The sequence below is a fragment of the Caenorhabditis elegans genome, chromosome IV (assembly GCF_000002985.6).
Source record: "Caenorhabditis elegans chromosome IV".
Lineage (NCBI taxonomy): Eukaryota > Metazoa > Nematoda > Chromadorea > Rhabditida > Rhabditidae > Caenorhabditis > Caenorhabditis elegans.
Genome location: NC_003282.8, coordinates 3247029 through 3263708, shown reverse-complemented (window position 1 = coordinate 3263708; position 16680 = coordinate 3247029). Strand labels below are relative to the sequence as shown.

At 39.6% G+C, this 16680-nt stretch overlaps 3 protein-coding genes and 2 non-coding genes across 15 annotated transcripts in view; 2 read left to right on the top strand and 3 right to left on the bottom strand.

Annotated features, from left to right (window-relative positions):
• Nucleotides 1–215: 215 nt before the first annotated feature.
• On the bottom strand, nt 216–4799 carry T26C12.1 (2-hydroxyacyl-CoA lyase 2). Its single transcript, NM_067905.7, has 5 exons — nt 4642–4799; nt 4232–4390; nt 1840–3167; nt 1510–1609; nt 216–596 (listed from the first exon to the last, which is right to left on the bottom strand). Exons 1-5 carry the CDS (start codon nt 4786–4788, stop codon nt 408–410), a joined length of 1923 nt encoding a protein of 640 aa, NP_500306.1. The 5' UTR covers nt 4789–4799; the 3' UTR covers nt 216–407.
• Nucleotides 4800–5159: 360 nt separating this feature from the next.
• On the top strand, nt 5160–5254 carry mir-270. Its single transcript, NR_002390.2, has one exon. It is a non-coding gene; the product is annotated as a pre-microRNA mir-270 (primary transcript).
• A 3630-nt stretch (nt 5255–8884) lies between these two features.
• Y67D8A.8 lies at nt 8885–8975 on the bottom strand. Its single transcript, NR_053033.1, has one exon. It is a non-coding gene; the product is annotated as an Unclassified non-coding RNA Y67D8A.8 (non-coding RNA).
• Nucleotides 8976–9165: 190 nt separating this feature from the next.
• Nucleotides 9166–10448, top strand: dmd-9 (DM domain-containing protein). Its single transcript, NM_067904.4, has 4 exons — nt 9166–9322; nt 9391–9690; nt 9742–9958; nt 10033–10448. The coding sequence occupies exons 1-4, from the start codon at nt 9247–9249 to the stop codon at nt 10202–10204; spliced, it is 765 nt and encodes a 254-aa protein (NP_500305.1). The 5' UTR covers nt 9166–9246; the 3' UTR covers nt 10205–10448.
• Nucleotides 10449–11104: 656 nt separating this feature from the next.
• phkb-1 (Phosphorylase b kinase regulatory subunit) overlaps nt 11105–16680 on the bottom strand; it is a gene marked incomplete at both ends in the record, with an annotated part of 30165 nt that continues 24589 nt past the window's right edge. For 8 of the 11 annotated variants that reach the window (NM_001380129.1, NM_001380130.1, NM_001380131.1 and 5 more), the window contains 3 exons: nt 11730–12095; nt 15617–15742; nt 15789–15866. In NM_001380129.1, coding sequence (NP_001368317.1) covers nt 11730–12095; nt 15617–15742; nt 15789–15866 — 570 coding nt within the window. Of the gene's footprint in view, nt 11335–11719; nt 12096–15616; nt 15743–15788; nt 15867–16680 lie in introns of those variants that run through there. The other 3 variants (NM_067902.8, NM_171301.7, NM_001380137.1) reach the window with 3 other exon arrangements.

Below are 16680 nucleotides of genomic sequence, written 5' to 3'. Positions count from 1 at the left end.
AACCACGAATGGTGGACTCCTCTCGGACACTAAACCTTTGTCATTGCTAAAATTACTCAACGCAAGTTTTTGGACCTCGAAGTCGAAAAAAAAAACTGAATTCAAATAATTTCAGATTCCCATTTCAAGTGTTCAGATTCAGGTTGAATTGTGCTGCTATGATTTTTTGTTTCTAGGCTGAAAAACGTTTTTTCGTGTTGAAGTCTGAGACTGATATTTGGAATTGCTAACGCAACCAGATTTATTGAGTAAAAAAAACTAGAAAACCGTACATTTATATATGAAAAACAAAAAGAAAGAGAGAAAAATCGGAAAAAAAAACATATTTCAAAGGAGGAATGATGAGTTTGGGACATAAACGAGGATCATTGAGCGCAAAAAAAAAGAGAAAAAATTCGGCGGCACAGCTACACAGAAATTGATCCCTCTCTGAAATCAGTCTTTCCAATGAGCACATTAACGAGAGCCGATTGTTCTCCTGATCGGCAGACAGCGAGAGCTTCATCAAGGATCTTTCGAGCCGAATCGGCGTTCGATTCATCGATGGTCTCTCCCCAGGATCCGAGTGATTTGGCGACGTTGTCGTAGCGAGTTCTCTGCAAATTTGGGGATTTTTTTTTAATTCCAAAAAAATTGGAAAATTTCCAAAAAAAAAAAGATTTGTTGACTTTGAAAAAACATCAACTTGTCGATTTACGCAGCTCGTGTACTCCTCGTGGAGAAGACTTTTTTGTTGTAATTTTCGTTGTCCAGTAGAGAAATGACAAAAACATTTATTATACGGGAACACAAAATTCTGATAATGCGTATTGTGCAACATATTTGACGCGCAAAATATCTCGTAGCGAAAACTACAGTAATTCTTTGAATGACTACTGTAGCGCTTGTGTCGATTTACGGGCTCTATTTGCGCAATAAATTTGAATTATACCATTTATCGATGGAAAATTAAAAAAATTAAGAAAATGGCATATCGCTGCCGCTATTCGAAAATAAATTAATTTCAAAAATGGAGCCCGTAAATCGACACCAGCGCTACAGTAGTAATTTAAAAAATTACTGTAGTTTTCGCTACGAGATATTTTGCGCGTCACATATGTTGTGCAATACGCAATCTCAGTATTTTGAGTTCTCGTAATAATTTTTGAATATTAAAAAATCGATATTTTCCGTTTTTTTGTTTAAGTTTCTGATTTCAAAAATTAAAAATTGGTTTTTTTTCTCGAAAAATTTCAAATTTTTCAAAAAAAATTTTTTTTGATAATTTTAGGTTTGTGTTTTTTTCAATTAAAAATAAATCGAATTTTTAATTTTTTTTTGATCGAATTTTTCGAAAAATTAAATATTTATTTTTTTTTTCAATTTTCTTTAAAAAATTGTGTTTTTCGTACAATCGAAGTTTTTAAGAAATTCAATTCTTAAAAGAAAATTTTTGAAAAAATCGATTTTTTTCCATTTTCAAAATTTCGATTTTTTTTTCGATTTTTTAAAGCAAATTCGAAGACTTACAGCCAAATCAACAGCCACAGAGCTCTGGAACATTGGCACTTGTTCTCTGGCGATTTGTGTCCAGCACGCGTCATTTCCAACAATTCCGATAACTGGCAATCTGGAAAAAAAAATCGATTTTAAAAAATTCAGAAAAACGGAAAAAAAATCGTTTAAAAACGCGAATTCCTACCAAAATAAGAGCTCCGAGCAATAAACGACTTCAAACTCCGCCCACCACTTCGTCTGATTGGTTGGAAAGTGGGCGGAGCGAATCGCTGATTGGTCACAGTTATTCATTTTGGGGGGAGTTTAAACAAAATCGAGTTTTTTTCCAGCTATAAAACTCACTTGTGTCTAGCAAAAGTGTCATATTCCATCAACGAATATCCGCAGGATCCGTCTCCCCAAATAATGTACACCGGACGCTTCGGATAGACAGTCTTGGCTCCAAGAGCAAAACCTCCACCGACTCCAAGTGTTCCGAATGCTCCAGGATCGAGCCATTGAAGTGGTCCTCGTGGGCGAACAATGTAGGCAGCCGAACCGACAAAGTCACCTCCATCGGCCACAAGGATCGCATCGTCGGGAAGTGATTGATCGAGAGTTCTCAGGAAATTCAGCGGATTCAAGAAGCCATTCGTGAGCTTTTGCTCCATTTTCTTTGCATTCGCCGACTCCTTCTCATCGTCCTTTTCTCTCAGCGATTTCACCCATTCTGTAGGCGTAGTAGTGTGATTGGCTCCAAGAGCATTGGCCACTTGGACCAGTGATGTCGCCACGTCGGCTTGAACAGAAACATCCGAATTCCAGAAAGCCTTCTCGTTTTTCGTAAGCTGACTGGAATTTCTATTGAGTGCTACAATTTTCGACTTCTTCGACAGAGTTCGGCCATAGCTCAAACGGAAATCGCAAACTGTTCCAGCCAAAATGGTCAAGTCCGCGTCTTTAAGCGCATCTCTTCTCACTTGACGCATCTGAAGTGGATGATCTTTGCCAAGAAGACCACGAGCCATTCCACCGAGGAAGACTGGGCAGCCGAGAGCTTCGACGGCTTTAACGAGGTCAGCCGGCTTAACTGGAGGCAGTGTTGCCTGGCTTCCAATGAGAAGAACCGGGCGTTTCGCCGACTTGACGAGTTGAACGATTTCCTGGATTTTTTCACTTTTCGGCATTGGAATGTTCGTTGGGAGTGGAGTGATCGTCTGTGGAGCCCATGCGTTTCCGAATTGACGAGACACGTGGCAACGGAGATAGAAGTTGAGCGCCCGTTGGATGAATCCCTTGGCATTTGGATTGAAGCCAATCTCCTTGACAACAAGCTCATACGGATAGAGAACATCAACTGGAAACTCGACGAACACTGGTCCTGGGCATCCGGATTTGGCGGCCTTGATAGCCTCGCGAACAGTTGGAACAATGTCGCGGAGACGTTCGACACGGGCCACATATTTACAGAGTGGACGGAAGAGGACCATTTGATCAATGTCCTGAAGAGCACCTCTACCCTTCAGTAGGGTTGGTGCGGCTCCTCCGATGAGCAACAATGGGCTCTCGGCCATTTGGGCATTCTTGACGGCTGTGATGGTGTTGGTGAGTCCCGGTCCAGCGGTGACTGCGGCCACTCCAATTGATTGACGAAGACGAGCGACTGCGTCGGCGGCAAAGACTGCGGTGACCTGGAAAATGGAAATATTGTTGCATTTTTTTGAAATGAAGGTGCAAACGCGCTCCACGGCTATTTGAAAACGGTCCGCCTCCAAACGTTGGGTCTCGCTATTACGTGAACACAAAATTCTGAGTCGGCGTATTGCGCAACATATTTTACGCGCAAAATATCTCGAGGCGAAAACTACAGTAATTCTTTAAATGACTACGGTAGCACTGGTGTCGATTGATTTAAACAATTTTTTATTTTTTATTCATTTCAAAAATCGAGCTCGTAAATCGACACAAGCGCTACAGTAGCCATTTAAAGAACTACTGTAGTTTTCGCTACAAGATATTTTCGCATGTTTCCGTTGTTTTTATTGATTTTTATGCCGAAATTTATAAACAAATCAACTTTACATGAATTTTCTACATATCAATTCGACGTAAAAATCATTAAAAACAACGATATTTTTTTAAGGCGAAAAATATTAGCTAAACCAATTGAAACATTTGAATTTACGGTTTTGCCGCTAATACCTAACGAGACCCAACTGTGGGAGCACGGATTTCTGGCTTCCCACGTGGTGTCAAAGTGCCTCATTTTGGTTTGATCTCCGAGAAATGCGCGGAGAAGAGACGCAGACTTTTCAACTGATTTCGCATGGTTAAGAGCGTGCCGAAGTCAAATTTTTCTGGGGAAAAATTCCCGCATTTTTTGTAGATCAAATCGCAAAGAGACATCCTGACACCACGTGGCTTCCCTCATAAATTGAAATGGAAGAGTTTGGCGAACTAGGCCATTTTGGCTCGGCCATATCTGGGGTAGATTTACGGCGCGTTGCGTGTCGCGTCACGGCTCGATTTTAGTTGTAAAACTAAATGTATTTGTCCGTGTGGAGTACACGACACTTCCCCACGCGTTTTCCGGCAGCCAATGGAGCGCGAAAAATTCAATGAGGAAGGACAGAACCCCGTTCTCGTGGCTTTGGAGCGCGATTGCATTTTTATTTCAAAATGCACATTTTTCTCAATAGAGCGCGTTTTGCACGCTCATTTCTCTCTCTCTCGTTTTTTCGGCCAATTCCTGTACCTCATGTCTAGTATCGACAATCTTGATTCCGAGCTTCTCGGCGGCGACAAGAATCGGCGAAATGTGACCTCCACAGAGCACAAAGATTTCTTCGACATCGTGAGCCTTGAGCACAGAAGCCACGAGCTCCCCTCCGTGGCGTTTCGACTTTTCGTCCACCTGAAAAAAAAAAGATTTCACCGTTTAACATTTAATTTTGACATCTATTTATGTGATTTTCAGAGACTCCGAAATGAAATCATGGCTTTATGTCCTACGCGATCTTAATAATTCAAAGGTGGTTCTTCACCTGTCTCAAGCACAACAGAGACTTCCTCGATAACTCAAAAGTTGCTAGAAAAATCATTTTCACATATTTCTGGACGAAATTACTGGAAAACGGGCTGTGCTGAAATTTATTTTATTTTCACCTGGAACGCATTTGACAACACATGTTGCCCGTTTCCGCTGCCAAGAAGCTTCACCATGCTCGTGAGCTCATCGGTGCTCCGGACATCTAGCCATTTCCAGAGAAGAAGGCCAATGATGATGGCAGCGATTATGAGGAATAGTACCATGGTTTACCCGGCTGAATATTAACATCAATTAAATGAAATGAAATATGAATTAACAATAAGTTATTATGTAGAAGAACAAAAAGTTTGCAAAAGCGGCAAGTGTTTTATTTGTGATATGTTGTATGCTGGTGGGTGAGCGATGGCGGTGATAAGAAAAAAAAAAGAGAAAAAATGGAGAAAATATAGATGCATGATCAAAAAAGAATAGACTCTGTTGTCCGAGGTATTCTTTGATAGAATGGTGTGATAAGGGGCGAAGGGTAAAGTCCGAATCAGCGAACCTGTATGAAAATAGGTAGGTGTAGCCTCTGCTACAGATAGATAGGCGGATAGGCACGTGGGTAGGCAACCAGGTTTTATGTAGGCACAAAGTCGCTAGCCTCTTTACCTGCCTACACACCTTTCTGCCTACGTGGCACATTGGTAGGCAAGAGGGCATGATGTAGCAGTGGAGATGGACTGCCACGAAAAGCTAAGGTAGGCGCGTAGGTACGCACGTAGGCAGCCATGATTTGACGAGTATGCAAATAGGTATGAGTAGCTTTCTACGCCTGTCGATATTTCTGTTTAAATACAGCATGCCCACATGCCTACCCACGTTCGTATCGCATGCCTACGCCTGTATGTCTGCCTAACTTTGTGCCTACACTGTGCGCACATGGATGCCTAAGTAGGTAAGGATAGCAGGCATGTCCTAACAACGTAGGCATGAGACCGTAAGACATGCAAGTAGGTAGGCGTAAGCATGTAGCTATATACGTCTGCCGTCGCTACTGCCTGCCTACATGCCTGCCTGACTATCTACATGTCTGCCGTTTGCAGTTGTGCCTACGTGGCGGCCTACCTATGTGCCTACGCTATGCCTACGTATCTAGTTTGCCACCCCAATATATGAGTGCCAGGTATTCCAAAGAATCTTAGTTCAAAAACATATATACATTTTTGTTCGCAAAAAATTCTCCCGTTTCAAACATTTTCCAATTTCAACTGGTCAAATAGAGCATCGTATCAATAGGTCCGCTCGTGTCTCCCGGCAGGGGTGTGTCAATTGAACAATGGATGATTCCGTAAAAAATGGGGGGAAGGGAAAATTTTTTTTTTTGAGAAAATGATGGTTGAACTGGAAGGGGGGGGGGGGGGGAGAAAAGCGATCGTTTCATTTTTTATTCTGGTTTCATACATCGATGACTAATCACCAGCTCCTCGCGCTTTTTCATCATTTCAGCAACTTTTCTCATTCTAGCACAGTTTTCCAAACTTTTTTATTTCTCTTTTATCAAACTTTTCGTCTTAGAAGCTTGACACGTGGTCCCATTACGGTTTGATCTACAAAAAAATGCGGGAATTTTTTGCCCAAAAAATGTAACTCTTAACCATGTGAAATCAGTTGAGAACTCTGCTCCCGCCTTATTTGTAGATCTACGTAGATCAAGCCGAAATGAGACAATCTGATATCGCGTGGCTTGAAACGGGCCTGAGAAGTATTCAAAAATGCGCTTCCAGTTCACATTGCTTCTCTAGAACCTAACTTTTTGTATGAATCTCCTATATAAAAGGTCTTCTTTCAAATTCCATAGCTCTATGTCTAAGGTGTCTAAGACCTGCTGAATACCCTTCTAATTGCATCACACACACTTTATACACCTTTCAAAAAACAAGCTGATGAGTTTCATTTTTGCTCTTCTGAACGCTTGACAGCATGACATAATAATTCGTCGAGAAAAAAAAAGATTGCCGGAGAGAACAAAAATATGTAGTGTATCGAAGGAATACAGCTACGAATCTCGCGGAATACGACTTGTCGTATACGTATACATACACACACACACACACACACACGAAGAAAAATGTTCAAAATGAGCGGAGAGATGAGAGAAGAGAAAGATATTGTTCCCGGCGGGATGGTGTCCTCATTCTGCAGCTGTCAATTGTTGTCACCCGTGTAATTTGCGCAAAAGTGTTGATTGCCAAGAATACTGATACGAGAGAAAACCGATCGAGTGTCGATTTACGCAGCTAGAATCTAAAATGGTTGATTTCGGAATCACAAAATTATCGGGTAAAACTTCCTCCTTTTCTCATATAGGAGTGCACAAGGTGCACGACCATTGCTTCATTGTTGAAATTGAAGGAGGCTGGGAACCCGGACATGGTGTCAGGCTGACCCATTACGGTTTGACCTACAAAAAATGCGGGGAATTTTTTCCACCAAAAAATTGGACGTAAGCACATTCCGAATCTTGAAATTCCCGCGATTCTCGCATATCTAGGTAGATCAAACCGACATGGAGCATTCTGACGCCACGTGAACCCGATGCAGCTCCAATACTACCGTAGTCCTAGATCAACTTTAGTAGGATCGTGACGAGAAATGCAAACTCTTGTACTTGTAGGATGTGTTGAGCAGGTTACACTGTGGCTGAACTTGATCAACCTGCTATACATCTGCTTGTCGTCTAAAACAACCAATGTTACTTTGGCCTATATTTCTTCGGAAAACTTTTTTGCTAACAAGAATCGTCAACGTTGAATATGACTTATGCAATTTGAGTCACTGTAGTTTCTGCTCGTTATCCTATAAGATGTCTTCAAAGTCTGCGGAAGAGAACAGATAACATTTGATTAATTCTGTTTTTTTCTAATCAGATCCACCAACAATCCGATGACCGGCGTGAAAACTCGCAAACAATCCTGAAGGTGTCACGATCATCAGATCATCAGCTTATACGTAACTTTCCGAAGACCAAAATTTCAAATCTAAGCCTGATAAGAGTGGATAAGAACCAAAATCCTGGGCTTTGAGTCGAATCGTCGAACCGATTATTGGTGACGAAACACGTTGAGCAACCGGGAAGTGAGCGATGTGTCCCCCAGGTGGTGTGTGTGTGTCTTTTAAGAAGAGCCTACCATTCTCGATAAATGTTTCGCTCCACGTGGGCCGACTAAACTATCACTACGTCATTATTTACCGATAACTCAGCTAAAGCCTAAAAACCTAGACAACGCTTGAAGGTTGGGGGAAAAACAACTAGTATTCTTGAATTCCCAATAGTATAGTTTTTAGTATCTGGTAGATGCGATGCTCAAATGGTAATAACTACTAATGGCAATAACAAGAAGTATCAAAACACAGAAAACTGGCTACCGTAGACTATGACACTAAAAGTGGTGTTCGAAAAATAGATTACCACACGATTAACACTAAAAAAACCGCACCCGTTTGAATTTCCACCGCAAAAGTAATCTGATTGGTTCAAAAGTGGGCTGAGCAAATCGCTGATTGGTCTTGCAGTTTTTATTCTGTAGGAAATCCAAACAGAAACACTTTGTAGAGTATGGAAAAATTTAGAGTTTAAAAGCACACTCGCGTAATGTGCCAGACTGTCCCATTACGGTTTGATCTACAAAAAATGCGGGAATTTTTCCCCCAAAAAAAAGTGACTTCAGCACGTTCTTAACCGTGCGAAATCAGTTGAGAACTCTGCGCCTCTTCTCCCGCATTTTTTTTGTAGATCAAAACAAAATGGCACTTTCTGACTCCTTGTGCCATTACCCATTATCAAAGTCACGTGGTGTCAGAGTGTCTCATTTCGGTTTGATCTACGTAGATCTACAAAATACGCGGGAGTTGAGACGCAGAGAGAGTTCTCAACTGATTTCGCATGGATTTCGCAATTTCGCAAGAACGTGCTAAAGTCACATTTTTTGGGCACAAAAAATTCCCGCATCTTTAGTAGATCAAACCGTATTCACATTTTTACACATTCACATTCATTCACATAACACATTTAAACTCCCCCTTTGCACCAAAAATCCTAAACTCTTAAACCATGCGCGTCACATGTTGAACCCCCGGAGAAGAAGCCGATGATCTCTAATTATAAGTTCTTCACCTTTAGAAAATAAGCGCCCCTAATCGAATCTAATTCTTCCTCTCATCAGGGGACAACCTTTGCGCTTTTTCCTGCATTTTCCTGACTCATTAGACGATTATCCTTTACATAACATTCTCACTTCACCACCAGGCCACTCTACTTTTCGCCACCTCATCATCCATATCATTTAACATTTAATCCTGTTATCCTGCCTCCTAAAATGTATGTATGTGTGTGTGTGTGTGTGTGTGTGTGTGTGTGTGTGTGTGTGTGTGTGTGTGTGTGTGTGTGTGTGTGTGTGTGTGTGTGTGTGTGTGTGTGAAATAAGTATGCAAGATTTGAGGAGAGACAGAGATGATGACCGAAAATCTGTTTTTTTTTCTTCTTCATTTTCTCCTTTCCTCACCTTTTCATATTTTTTCACTTGCTCCACCCCTCTTTCGCATTTTCAGACCCACGGCTCCGCCCACTTAGCTTTTTAGAGAGATCGGGCTGCGGCTCAGAGCTCATTTTGCATATCAGCCGTGTGCTAGTCCTCTTGCTCAAAACCTTCTCTTTTCTCTTCACCCATACATAAAAAAATATGCAAGTCTTTGTTCCAGTTCAAACCACCGCCGAGATCGTCCTTGTTGACGTGACAGCCGCCCAAAAGAAAGCCAGTGAGTTTACCATTACCACCTGCACATTTAATTTTTTTTCACACCGACATCATTTGTTTCGTTTTCAGTGAAAAAACTGACATGTCGAAAGTGCGAAGGTCACGGAACGTATGCGATCTTGAAAGGACACGCCGGTGTGTGCCCGTACAAGGATTGCTCGTGTGGAACGTGCGCTTCTGTGATGAGCATGCGAGCCAACGCGTTGATCCGAAGGTTCCGTCATCGTCAGCCAGATCAGTCGATGGCTGTTGTGAAGGCTCTCCGATCAAAGAATGGAAATATGCGCCTACGAATCGTGCCTAGAAATGACGAGGAGACTGTTGTAGAGAATGATGGTACTCTAGTGACCTATTCCAGTGATAAGAATGGTAAGATCTACAGATTCCCCCGATATCCTAACTGATCCTTAAATATTTCAGGACATCAAACCTACACAACTACAACTCGCAGAAGTTCAATAATGACGAATAGTACCGACGATCGGGACAGCGTAGTATCCACCCCACCATCCACAACCAACAATAGTACTCCATCTGGATCACCACCACTTTTGGTTCCGTACGGAGATGTTGACATTGCTGTGGATCCGGTTGGAGCTGCTAATTGGGAACAAATCACGAATATCGTCAGAACAACGTGAGTTTTGACTCTTTGAGAAATAATAAAATAATTTTTAAAAAAAACTGAATCTAATCATAAAATCCTTTCAGAATGCTCAACCAAATCCTCATGAACCCAACCAACGTCTCTCCAGCACTCATCTCCTTCCTCCTCCAGCCAACCCAGCAGCCATCATTCGAGCCATCCACCATGTCTCTAGCACCACCAGTCTTGTTCCCCACCTTCCTGAACGGTCTATCAGTTCCTTCCCTCTCTGTGTGAGCTACTAACCCGTGCTCATTGTTTCATTGTCAAGTGACTAGTATGGTCACACCGACACACACCCACCGTATTCCCCAATGGGGATTTTTTCTTGTGTTCTTTGATTTTCATGTGTCTCCTATTTTATTGTGTACATCTATTTTGATGAGGTACCCCCCCCCACATATTATTTGTATTTTTGCCTAGTTTTGTAACAAGTGACTCCAGGTATTATGGATCATTAATAAATTGGAATTTGAAATTATTAAAATTTTTTCTGGATTTTAACAAAATTGGGTTAAGAAGCCTCGAGGGAGCAAGTTTTTCGAAATTTCCGAAAAAGATGGGCGTAGATAGCTAAAATCTCCAATTTTGCCTTTTTTAATATTTTTCTTCCGGCAAAACGGCAAGTTGCCGGAATTGAAAATTTCCGGCAAATCGCCAAATTGCCGGAATGAAAATTTCCAGAAGTGAAATTTTCGGCAAATCGGAAAATTGCCGGATTTGAAACTTTCAGCAAATCGGAAAACCGGCAAATGCCGAAAATTGAATTATGATTTTGCACATTCTTTTCTGGAAATTTCAGAATTTCCATTTTAATCGGCAAAATTGTACGCATCCTATAAATGTTCCAACATCTACTATTTTGAAAAGTAAACAAATTCTATGAAAATATCTAAAGAAAACTGGGAAAAAAATTTCAAAAAAGCAGTTTCAAGTTTTTCCGTCAGTTTCCCTCTAAACATTTCCGGCAAACCGGCAATTTGTCGGAATTGAAAATTTCCGGCAAATCGAAAAACCGGCAAAGTGCCGAATTTGTTGACAAAAAAGTTGTATTTTCAGGTGATTTAGAATAAAAAAGATAATTTCAAAAACGGTTAGCACACCAAAAATCATACAGAAAACCAATAAAAAGTCGCAATTAAAAGTAACTTGAACATTTATTCGATTAAAAACAAAAAACTATAAAGATATGGCAACATTGAAAAAAAGAAAAATCATTAAGAATAAAATATATGGCAAGCAATAATAGATTCTCTTTGAACTTTGTAATAATACAATTTCTACTTTTTTTTTTCGACGATTGACGAATTTTTATGGCGGCGTTGACGGTGATGGTGATGATGATGTGTCATGGTGGTGCATTGTGTCTGAAAAGAATAATATATAAAAGGCTTCAGTTAAAAGTTGTCTACTGGAACAATTGTCAATTTCGCACGCGCGAGTACAAGCCACACATACAGCAGACCGACTTTGGGGACGTCATAATCCGAAACGCTGATCTTTTCCGGATAATCCCCCCATCTCATCAATTAATCGGGGCTGTTTGTGCAGTTTCGTAGGCCACGTGTATTCAGCTCGACCAACGCCTCGAAAATTTTCAAAAAAGGCGGGAAAAAATATTTGAATTCGCCAAGAGGAATTTCACCGCAGCGCGTGCAAAAATTTCTGCATTTGCGCGTGACGGTGTTTGCACAAATTACACCGAATGGTCGAGCTGAAAACACGTGTAGGCGATATTCAAGAAATATCTACCTTTTGACTACTACTGGAGTCGACAACTTTCATCCTGTCCCCCGCCGCCGGATGTATTCAGGGAGGAGGACAACGGACTCGGAGTGATTGCTCGCGGAGTCACAGTTCCAGACGATGGTTCTGGTGTTAGGGGAGTTGCGAGGCGAAGCAGTGGGGTTTGTTGTTGTTGATGGTGATGATGGTGCTGCGATGATGATGATGATCCTCCGACGTGTCGTTTCTTCTTCTCACTACTCGCACGACCAGTATAGGCGATTTTCGGCATTTTTCCACGGTGATGCTGACTGGGAAGCGTCTTTTCTTCGGGTGTTCCTTCGCCAAAGATATTGATGACTTGGGAGAAATGACGACCGGCCAGGATGAACTCAACCACTGCCTGAAACATAGAAATTGTTTTTTTATCTATAGCTCAGAATGGGAATTTTGCTTTAGAAAGCCTACAGCAGCAGGTGGGCGGCAATTGCACTACGGCAAATTCGGCAAGTTCGGCAAACTGCCGGTTTGCCGATTTTACGTTTGCCGAACATCAATTTGTCGGAAATTTTTATAAGACGGAGCAGCACTTAAAACTGTGCATTTTTGAAATTTTTTACCCGTTCTTTCTCGATATTTTCATAGAATTCGCTTACATTTCAAAATAGATGCAGGAACGTTCTTAGAATGAAAAAATACAATTTTTCCGATTAAAATTGAAATTCTGAAATTTCCGAAAAAAAAACGGGCAAAAACCACACAATTTGCCGAAAATTTCAATTCCGGCAAATCAAAATTTGTTGACAAAAAATTTGCCGGACGGCTTTTGCCGTTTTGCAAAACTACTATAAATAACGGGTGAATCGGCTATTTTAGCGTAAAATGAACCAAGGAAAATGGTCCAAAAATGGAAATTTTCCGACAATTACAGTAAAAACTTGGCAAATACTGTTTTACTACTTGATCTTTTACTACGTATCTCTTTTACTACAATATCTCTTTTACTACGAATTCCGCATCTAGATCTTTTACTACAGTTAGCTCTTTTACTACGTGATATCTTTTACTACGATTTGACCACATAGATCTTTTACTACGGAAAATACTTTTTTACTACCTCATCTTTTACTACGTGGATGTTTTACTACGTTTTACTCTTTTGCTACGGACGTATTTTTACTACGTGGAGGGACACTGTTGGGTTACTGTAGTTGTATTACTCACACGATACCACTACAGTAACCCAACAGTGTCCCTCCACGTAGTAAAAATACGTCCGTAGCAAAAGAGTAAAACGTAGTAAAACATCCACGTAGTAAAAGATGAGGTAGTAAAAAGTATTTTCCGTAGTAAAAGATCTATGTGGTCAAATCGTAGTAAAAGAGCTAACTGTAGTAAAAGATCTAGATGCGGAATTCGTAGTAAAAGAGATGTTATAGTAAAAGAGATACGTAGTAAAAGATCAAGTAGTAAAACAGTATTTGCCTAAAAACTTGAAGAGCTCAAGCACGTGGTGACCTCTCTATTCATACATTTGTTCTATCAACTTTGACTTTTTTATTCAATACAAAAAAGCAGATATTCTAGAAGATCCCTTAGAAAAAATCTCTTTTTAATCCCTTTTATTGGCTCCAATGGTGCACTTATTATCAGTGGTGGAGAAAATGAGATCAATCCCCAATATCAAGGAATGTCTAAAAGTGGGAAGCGTAAGATTATAAAGGGATTTATTTGCTATTTCGTATGGTAACGACGACGTTTCACAGATTATTGACTCAGTCGGAGTTCCTGGAACAATTATTTTTCGCCGCAAAAAAAATCCAACAAAAGGGATATTGGAAACGAACACCACGTGATGATGAAGGATAATCCATTGATGATGTGATATTATCTTTCTTTTATTTTTCACATACTTATGATAATGATAATATGTCAATTTGATCAGTAAATATACAGTGATCCCTTAAAAAAAATCCCTAAATCCGTAGAGACACGAATTTTTGAATTGTAGGCACACAATAATTTCTGGCAAATTCGTATTCAATAACAATCACGTGATAAGCTAAGGGTAATACTGATAGGAAAATGAACAATAATAATAATAATAATAATACTGGACTTTATCCAACCTTTTCAGGGATTGATGGACATCTCTAATGAATCGAACATCAAAAATCTTCAGAGTATATTTTTTTTAGAAAATATGCTAAAAGCTTGACGACTGTCAATTTTTTTGAAACTTTTCCAAAAGCTTCCACTTTTTATTACTAGAAGAATACTCAAAATGGATTCTCGGTTTTATGATTTCGTTGGCAAATTTTGAAGCTGTTAAAAAATTACAAAATAAATGTGAAATTATCAATTTTTTTTGGCGATTTTTAGCGAGCTATGTTTCTAATAAAATATTACATACAAAACAAGAAAAACTAACTAGTTGGTGCAGGAATTCGGGCGGCAAACGATTTTTCCGGCAGATTGCCGGAATAGAAAATATCCGGCAAACCGTCAATTTGCCGATTTGCCGGAAAAACAGCAATTGCCGACTTTTCGGCAAATTGTGGTTTTGCACATTTTTTGGAATTTCAAAAAGGGACAGTTTTAAGTGTTTCCGTATTATAAAAAAATAAAATCGGCAAACCGGCAAATTGTCGAAATTGAAAATTTCCGAAAATCGGCAAATCGCAATTTGCCGGAATTGAAAATTTTGCCGAATTTGTCGACATAAAAATTTGCCGAACGAGAAATGTTTCGCGAAAAACCCAAAAAAAAAACCAAGATAAAGGCGGAGCCTATTATCGATTTTTTTAACTCGTTTCTGAAAAAGAGCTATAAACTTCTAACAGAATCCTAAAATCAATAATTTACAATTTTCTTTCCACTTTCGCAAAAAGGTCACTGACTCGATGATAAGCAGCGCCCCCACACCGGAAATCCTTCATTTTTCCGCCGACAATTTCTCTCCCATCATCATCATCGTTTGACATTTCAGCTGGCCTTTTTGTCCGAAAAGAAGCCGTTTCTTTTTCTCCCACCTACTACTAATCCCCCTTCGCCGCGAAATCTGACATCATCCCTGTTGAATTCCATTATTATCAGTTCCCCATAATCCCGTCCTTTCAACTCATGGATTCACTGCAACTTTTTTCGAACGAGGGCCGAGAAAAAATGCGAAAAATCGGTGTTTGCACACAATACACCGCATTTTACGACATTATGTACTTGCTTTGTTTTCTTGTGTTTTTCACCGATTTTTCCCGTGTTTTCTTATTAAAACTAATAAATAAATATTTTTTGCTAATGCTAATATAATTTCCAGATGAAAAAATTGTGAATTCAGTCGGCAAGTAGCGGTAAAAGTGGTCAATGTAATATGGTGGATTACGGGAATAAAAAACCCAAACTTTTTTCCAAACATGATACATATGCTGTTTAGATGCTAAAAGTACCTGATTTTCATAACGAGACCGCTGAAAAAGTTTTGAGATTTTCAAAATTCAACTTTTTTTGTGAAAAAGTCGAGATTTTGGCACAAAATGTTGAATTATGAAAATCTCAAAACTTTTTCAGCGGTCTCGTTATGAAAATCAGGTACTTTTAGCATCTAAATAGCATATGTATCATGTTTGGGAAAAAGTTTGGGTTTTTTATTCCCGTAATCCATCATATTACATTGACCACTTTTACCGCTACTTGCCGACTGAATTCACAATTTTTTCATCTGGAAATTATTTTAGCATCTGCAAAAAATATTTATTTATTAGTTTTGATAAGAAAAAACGGAAAAATTCGGTGATAAACGAAAGAAAACACGCAGAAAACAAAGCAAGATAAATGGCCGCTGAAATTTGTCGGGGACTCGGCCATGGCCTAGAAACCTTTTTGCCTCGTCCCTCGTTCGAAAAAAGTTGCAGTCAGTGGGATTACCTTTGTCAAAAACGTGGCCGTTGAAGTGGAGAGAGCCTGTCCTTCTAGTTGATAGAACGGTGTCAAATCGTTGAGATCCTTGATGCCCTCTTCTGCAGCAAAGAGGGCGAATCCCTTTTTGATCAACTGAAATGAGAAAATGTCGAGGATTTAATATCAGATATCCTCTTACACTATCACAATCGATTCGGGAATGAGTGAACGCGATTTCCGGGTTACGTTCCAGAATTGTGGCGATGATCGAGAGGAGCTGCAAATTATAAAAATTCAGTAATATTTTTAAGATGCTTTTAGGAGATGATCATATTGTTTCAAGCTCACTTTCCTCGATTTTCGAATTTTCGAATGAACCTAGAACATTTGGAGAACGTATAGAAGAGCTCAACCACGTACCCTGTAGGCTTGGTATTTTTCTATTTTACGCTAGAGGTAGTAAATATTAATGGTTTATACCTTTGTAATTTGAAAATTTCTCAAAAAAACAACGTTGAAGCTTCAAAGGTTTTTTTCCAAAAAAGTCATATTTGCAACTAAAATATCAAATTTTGCCGAAAACTTGCCAAAACTCTTTATTGCATATACGCATTTATTCATAGATTATGGTACATTTTCTGGTTATGGGTGCACAAGTTTGGTGATATTTTTACACCCAAACACCGTAAATGTACCTAAATCAACGACCAAAATGTGCAATAATTCTGCTTGGCAAGATTTTTTTGCTGAGATTTTAGCTGAATATATTAGTTTTTCAAAACATTTTGAACTGGTATAACTATTTTTGATAAAATTTCCACGAAATTTGATAGTTTCAGACCATTTTGAGTCTGGTTACAGCACTGACCCAAATTCCTTTACTACTCCGCATTTACCGCACAAGTCTACTCGGGGTACGGTATTAATTGTGCTCTTCTATATACGTTCTGCTCACTATTTCTTGCTCATTTCCGATTCGAGGAAAATGAGCTTTAAGTGATTACGTATCACTTCCGTACACACACACAAATTCAAATTTCTAAACAATTTATCATATCCACCAAGTCATCATTATCACAATGTGTCGTCAT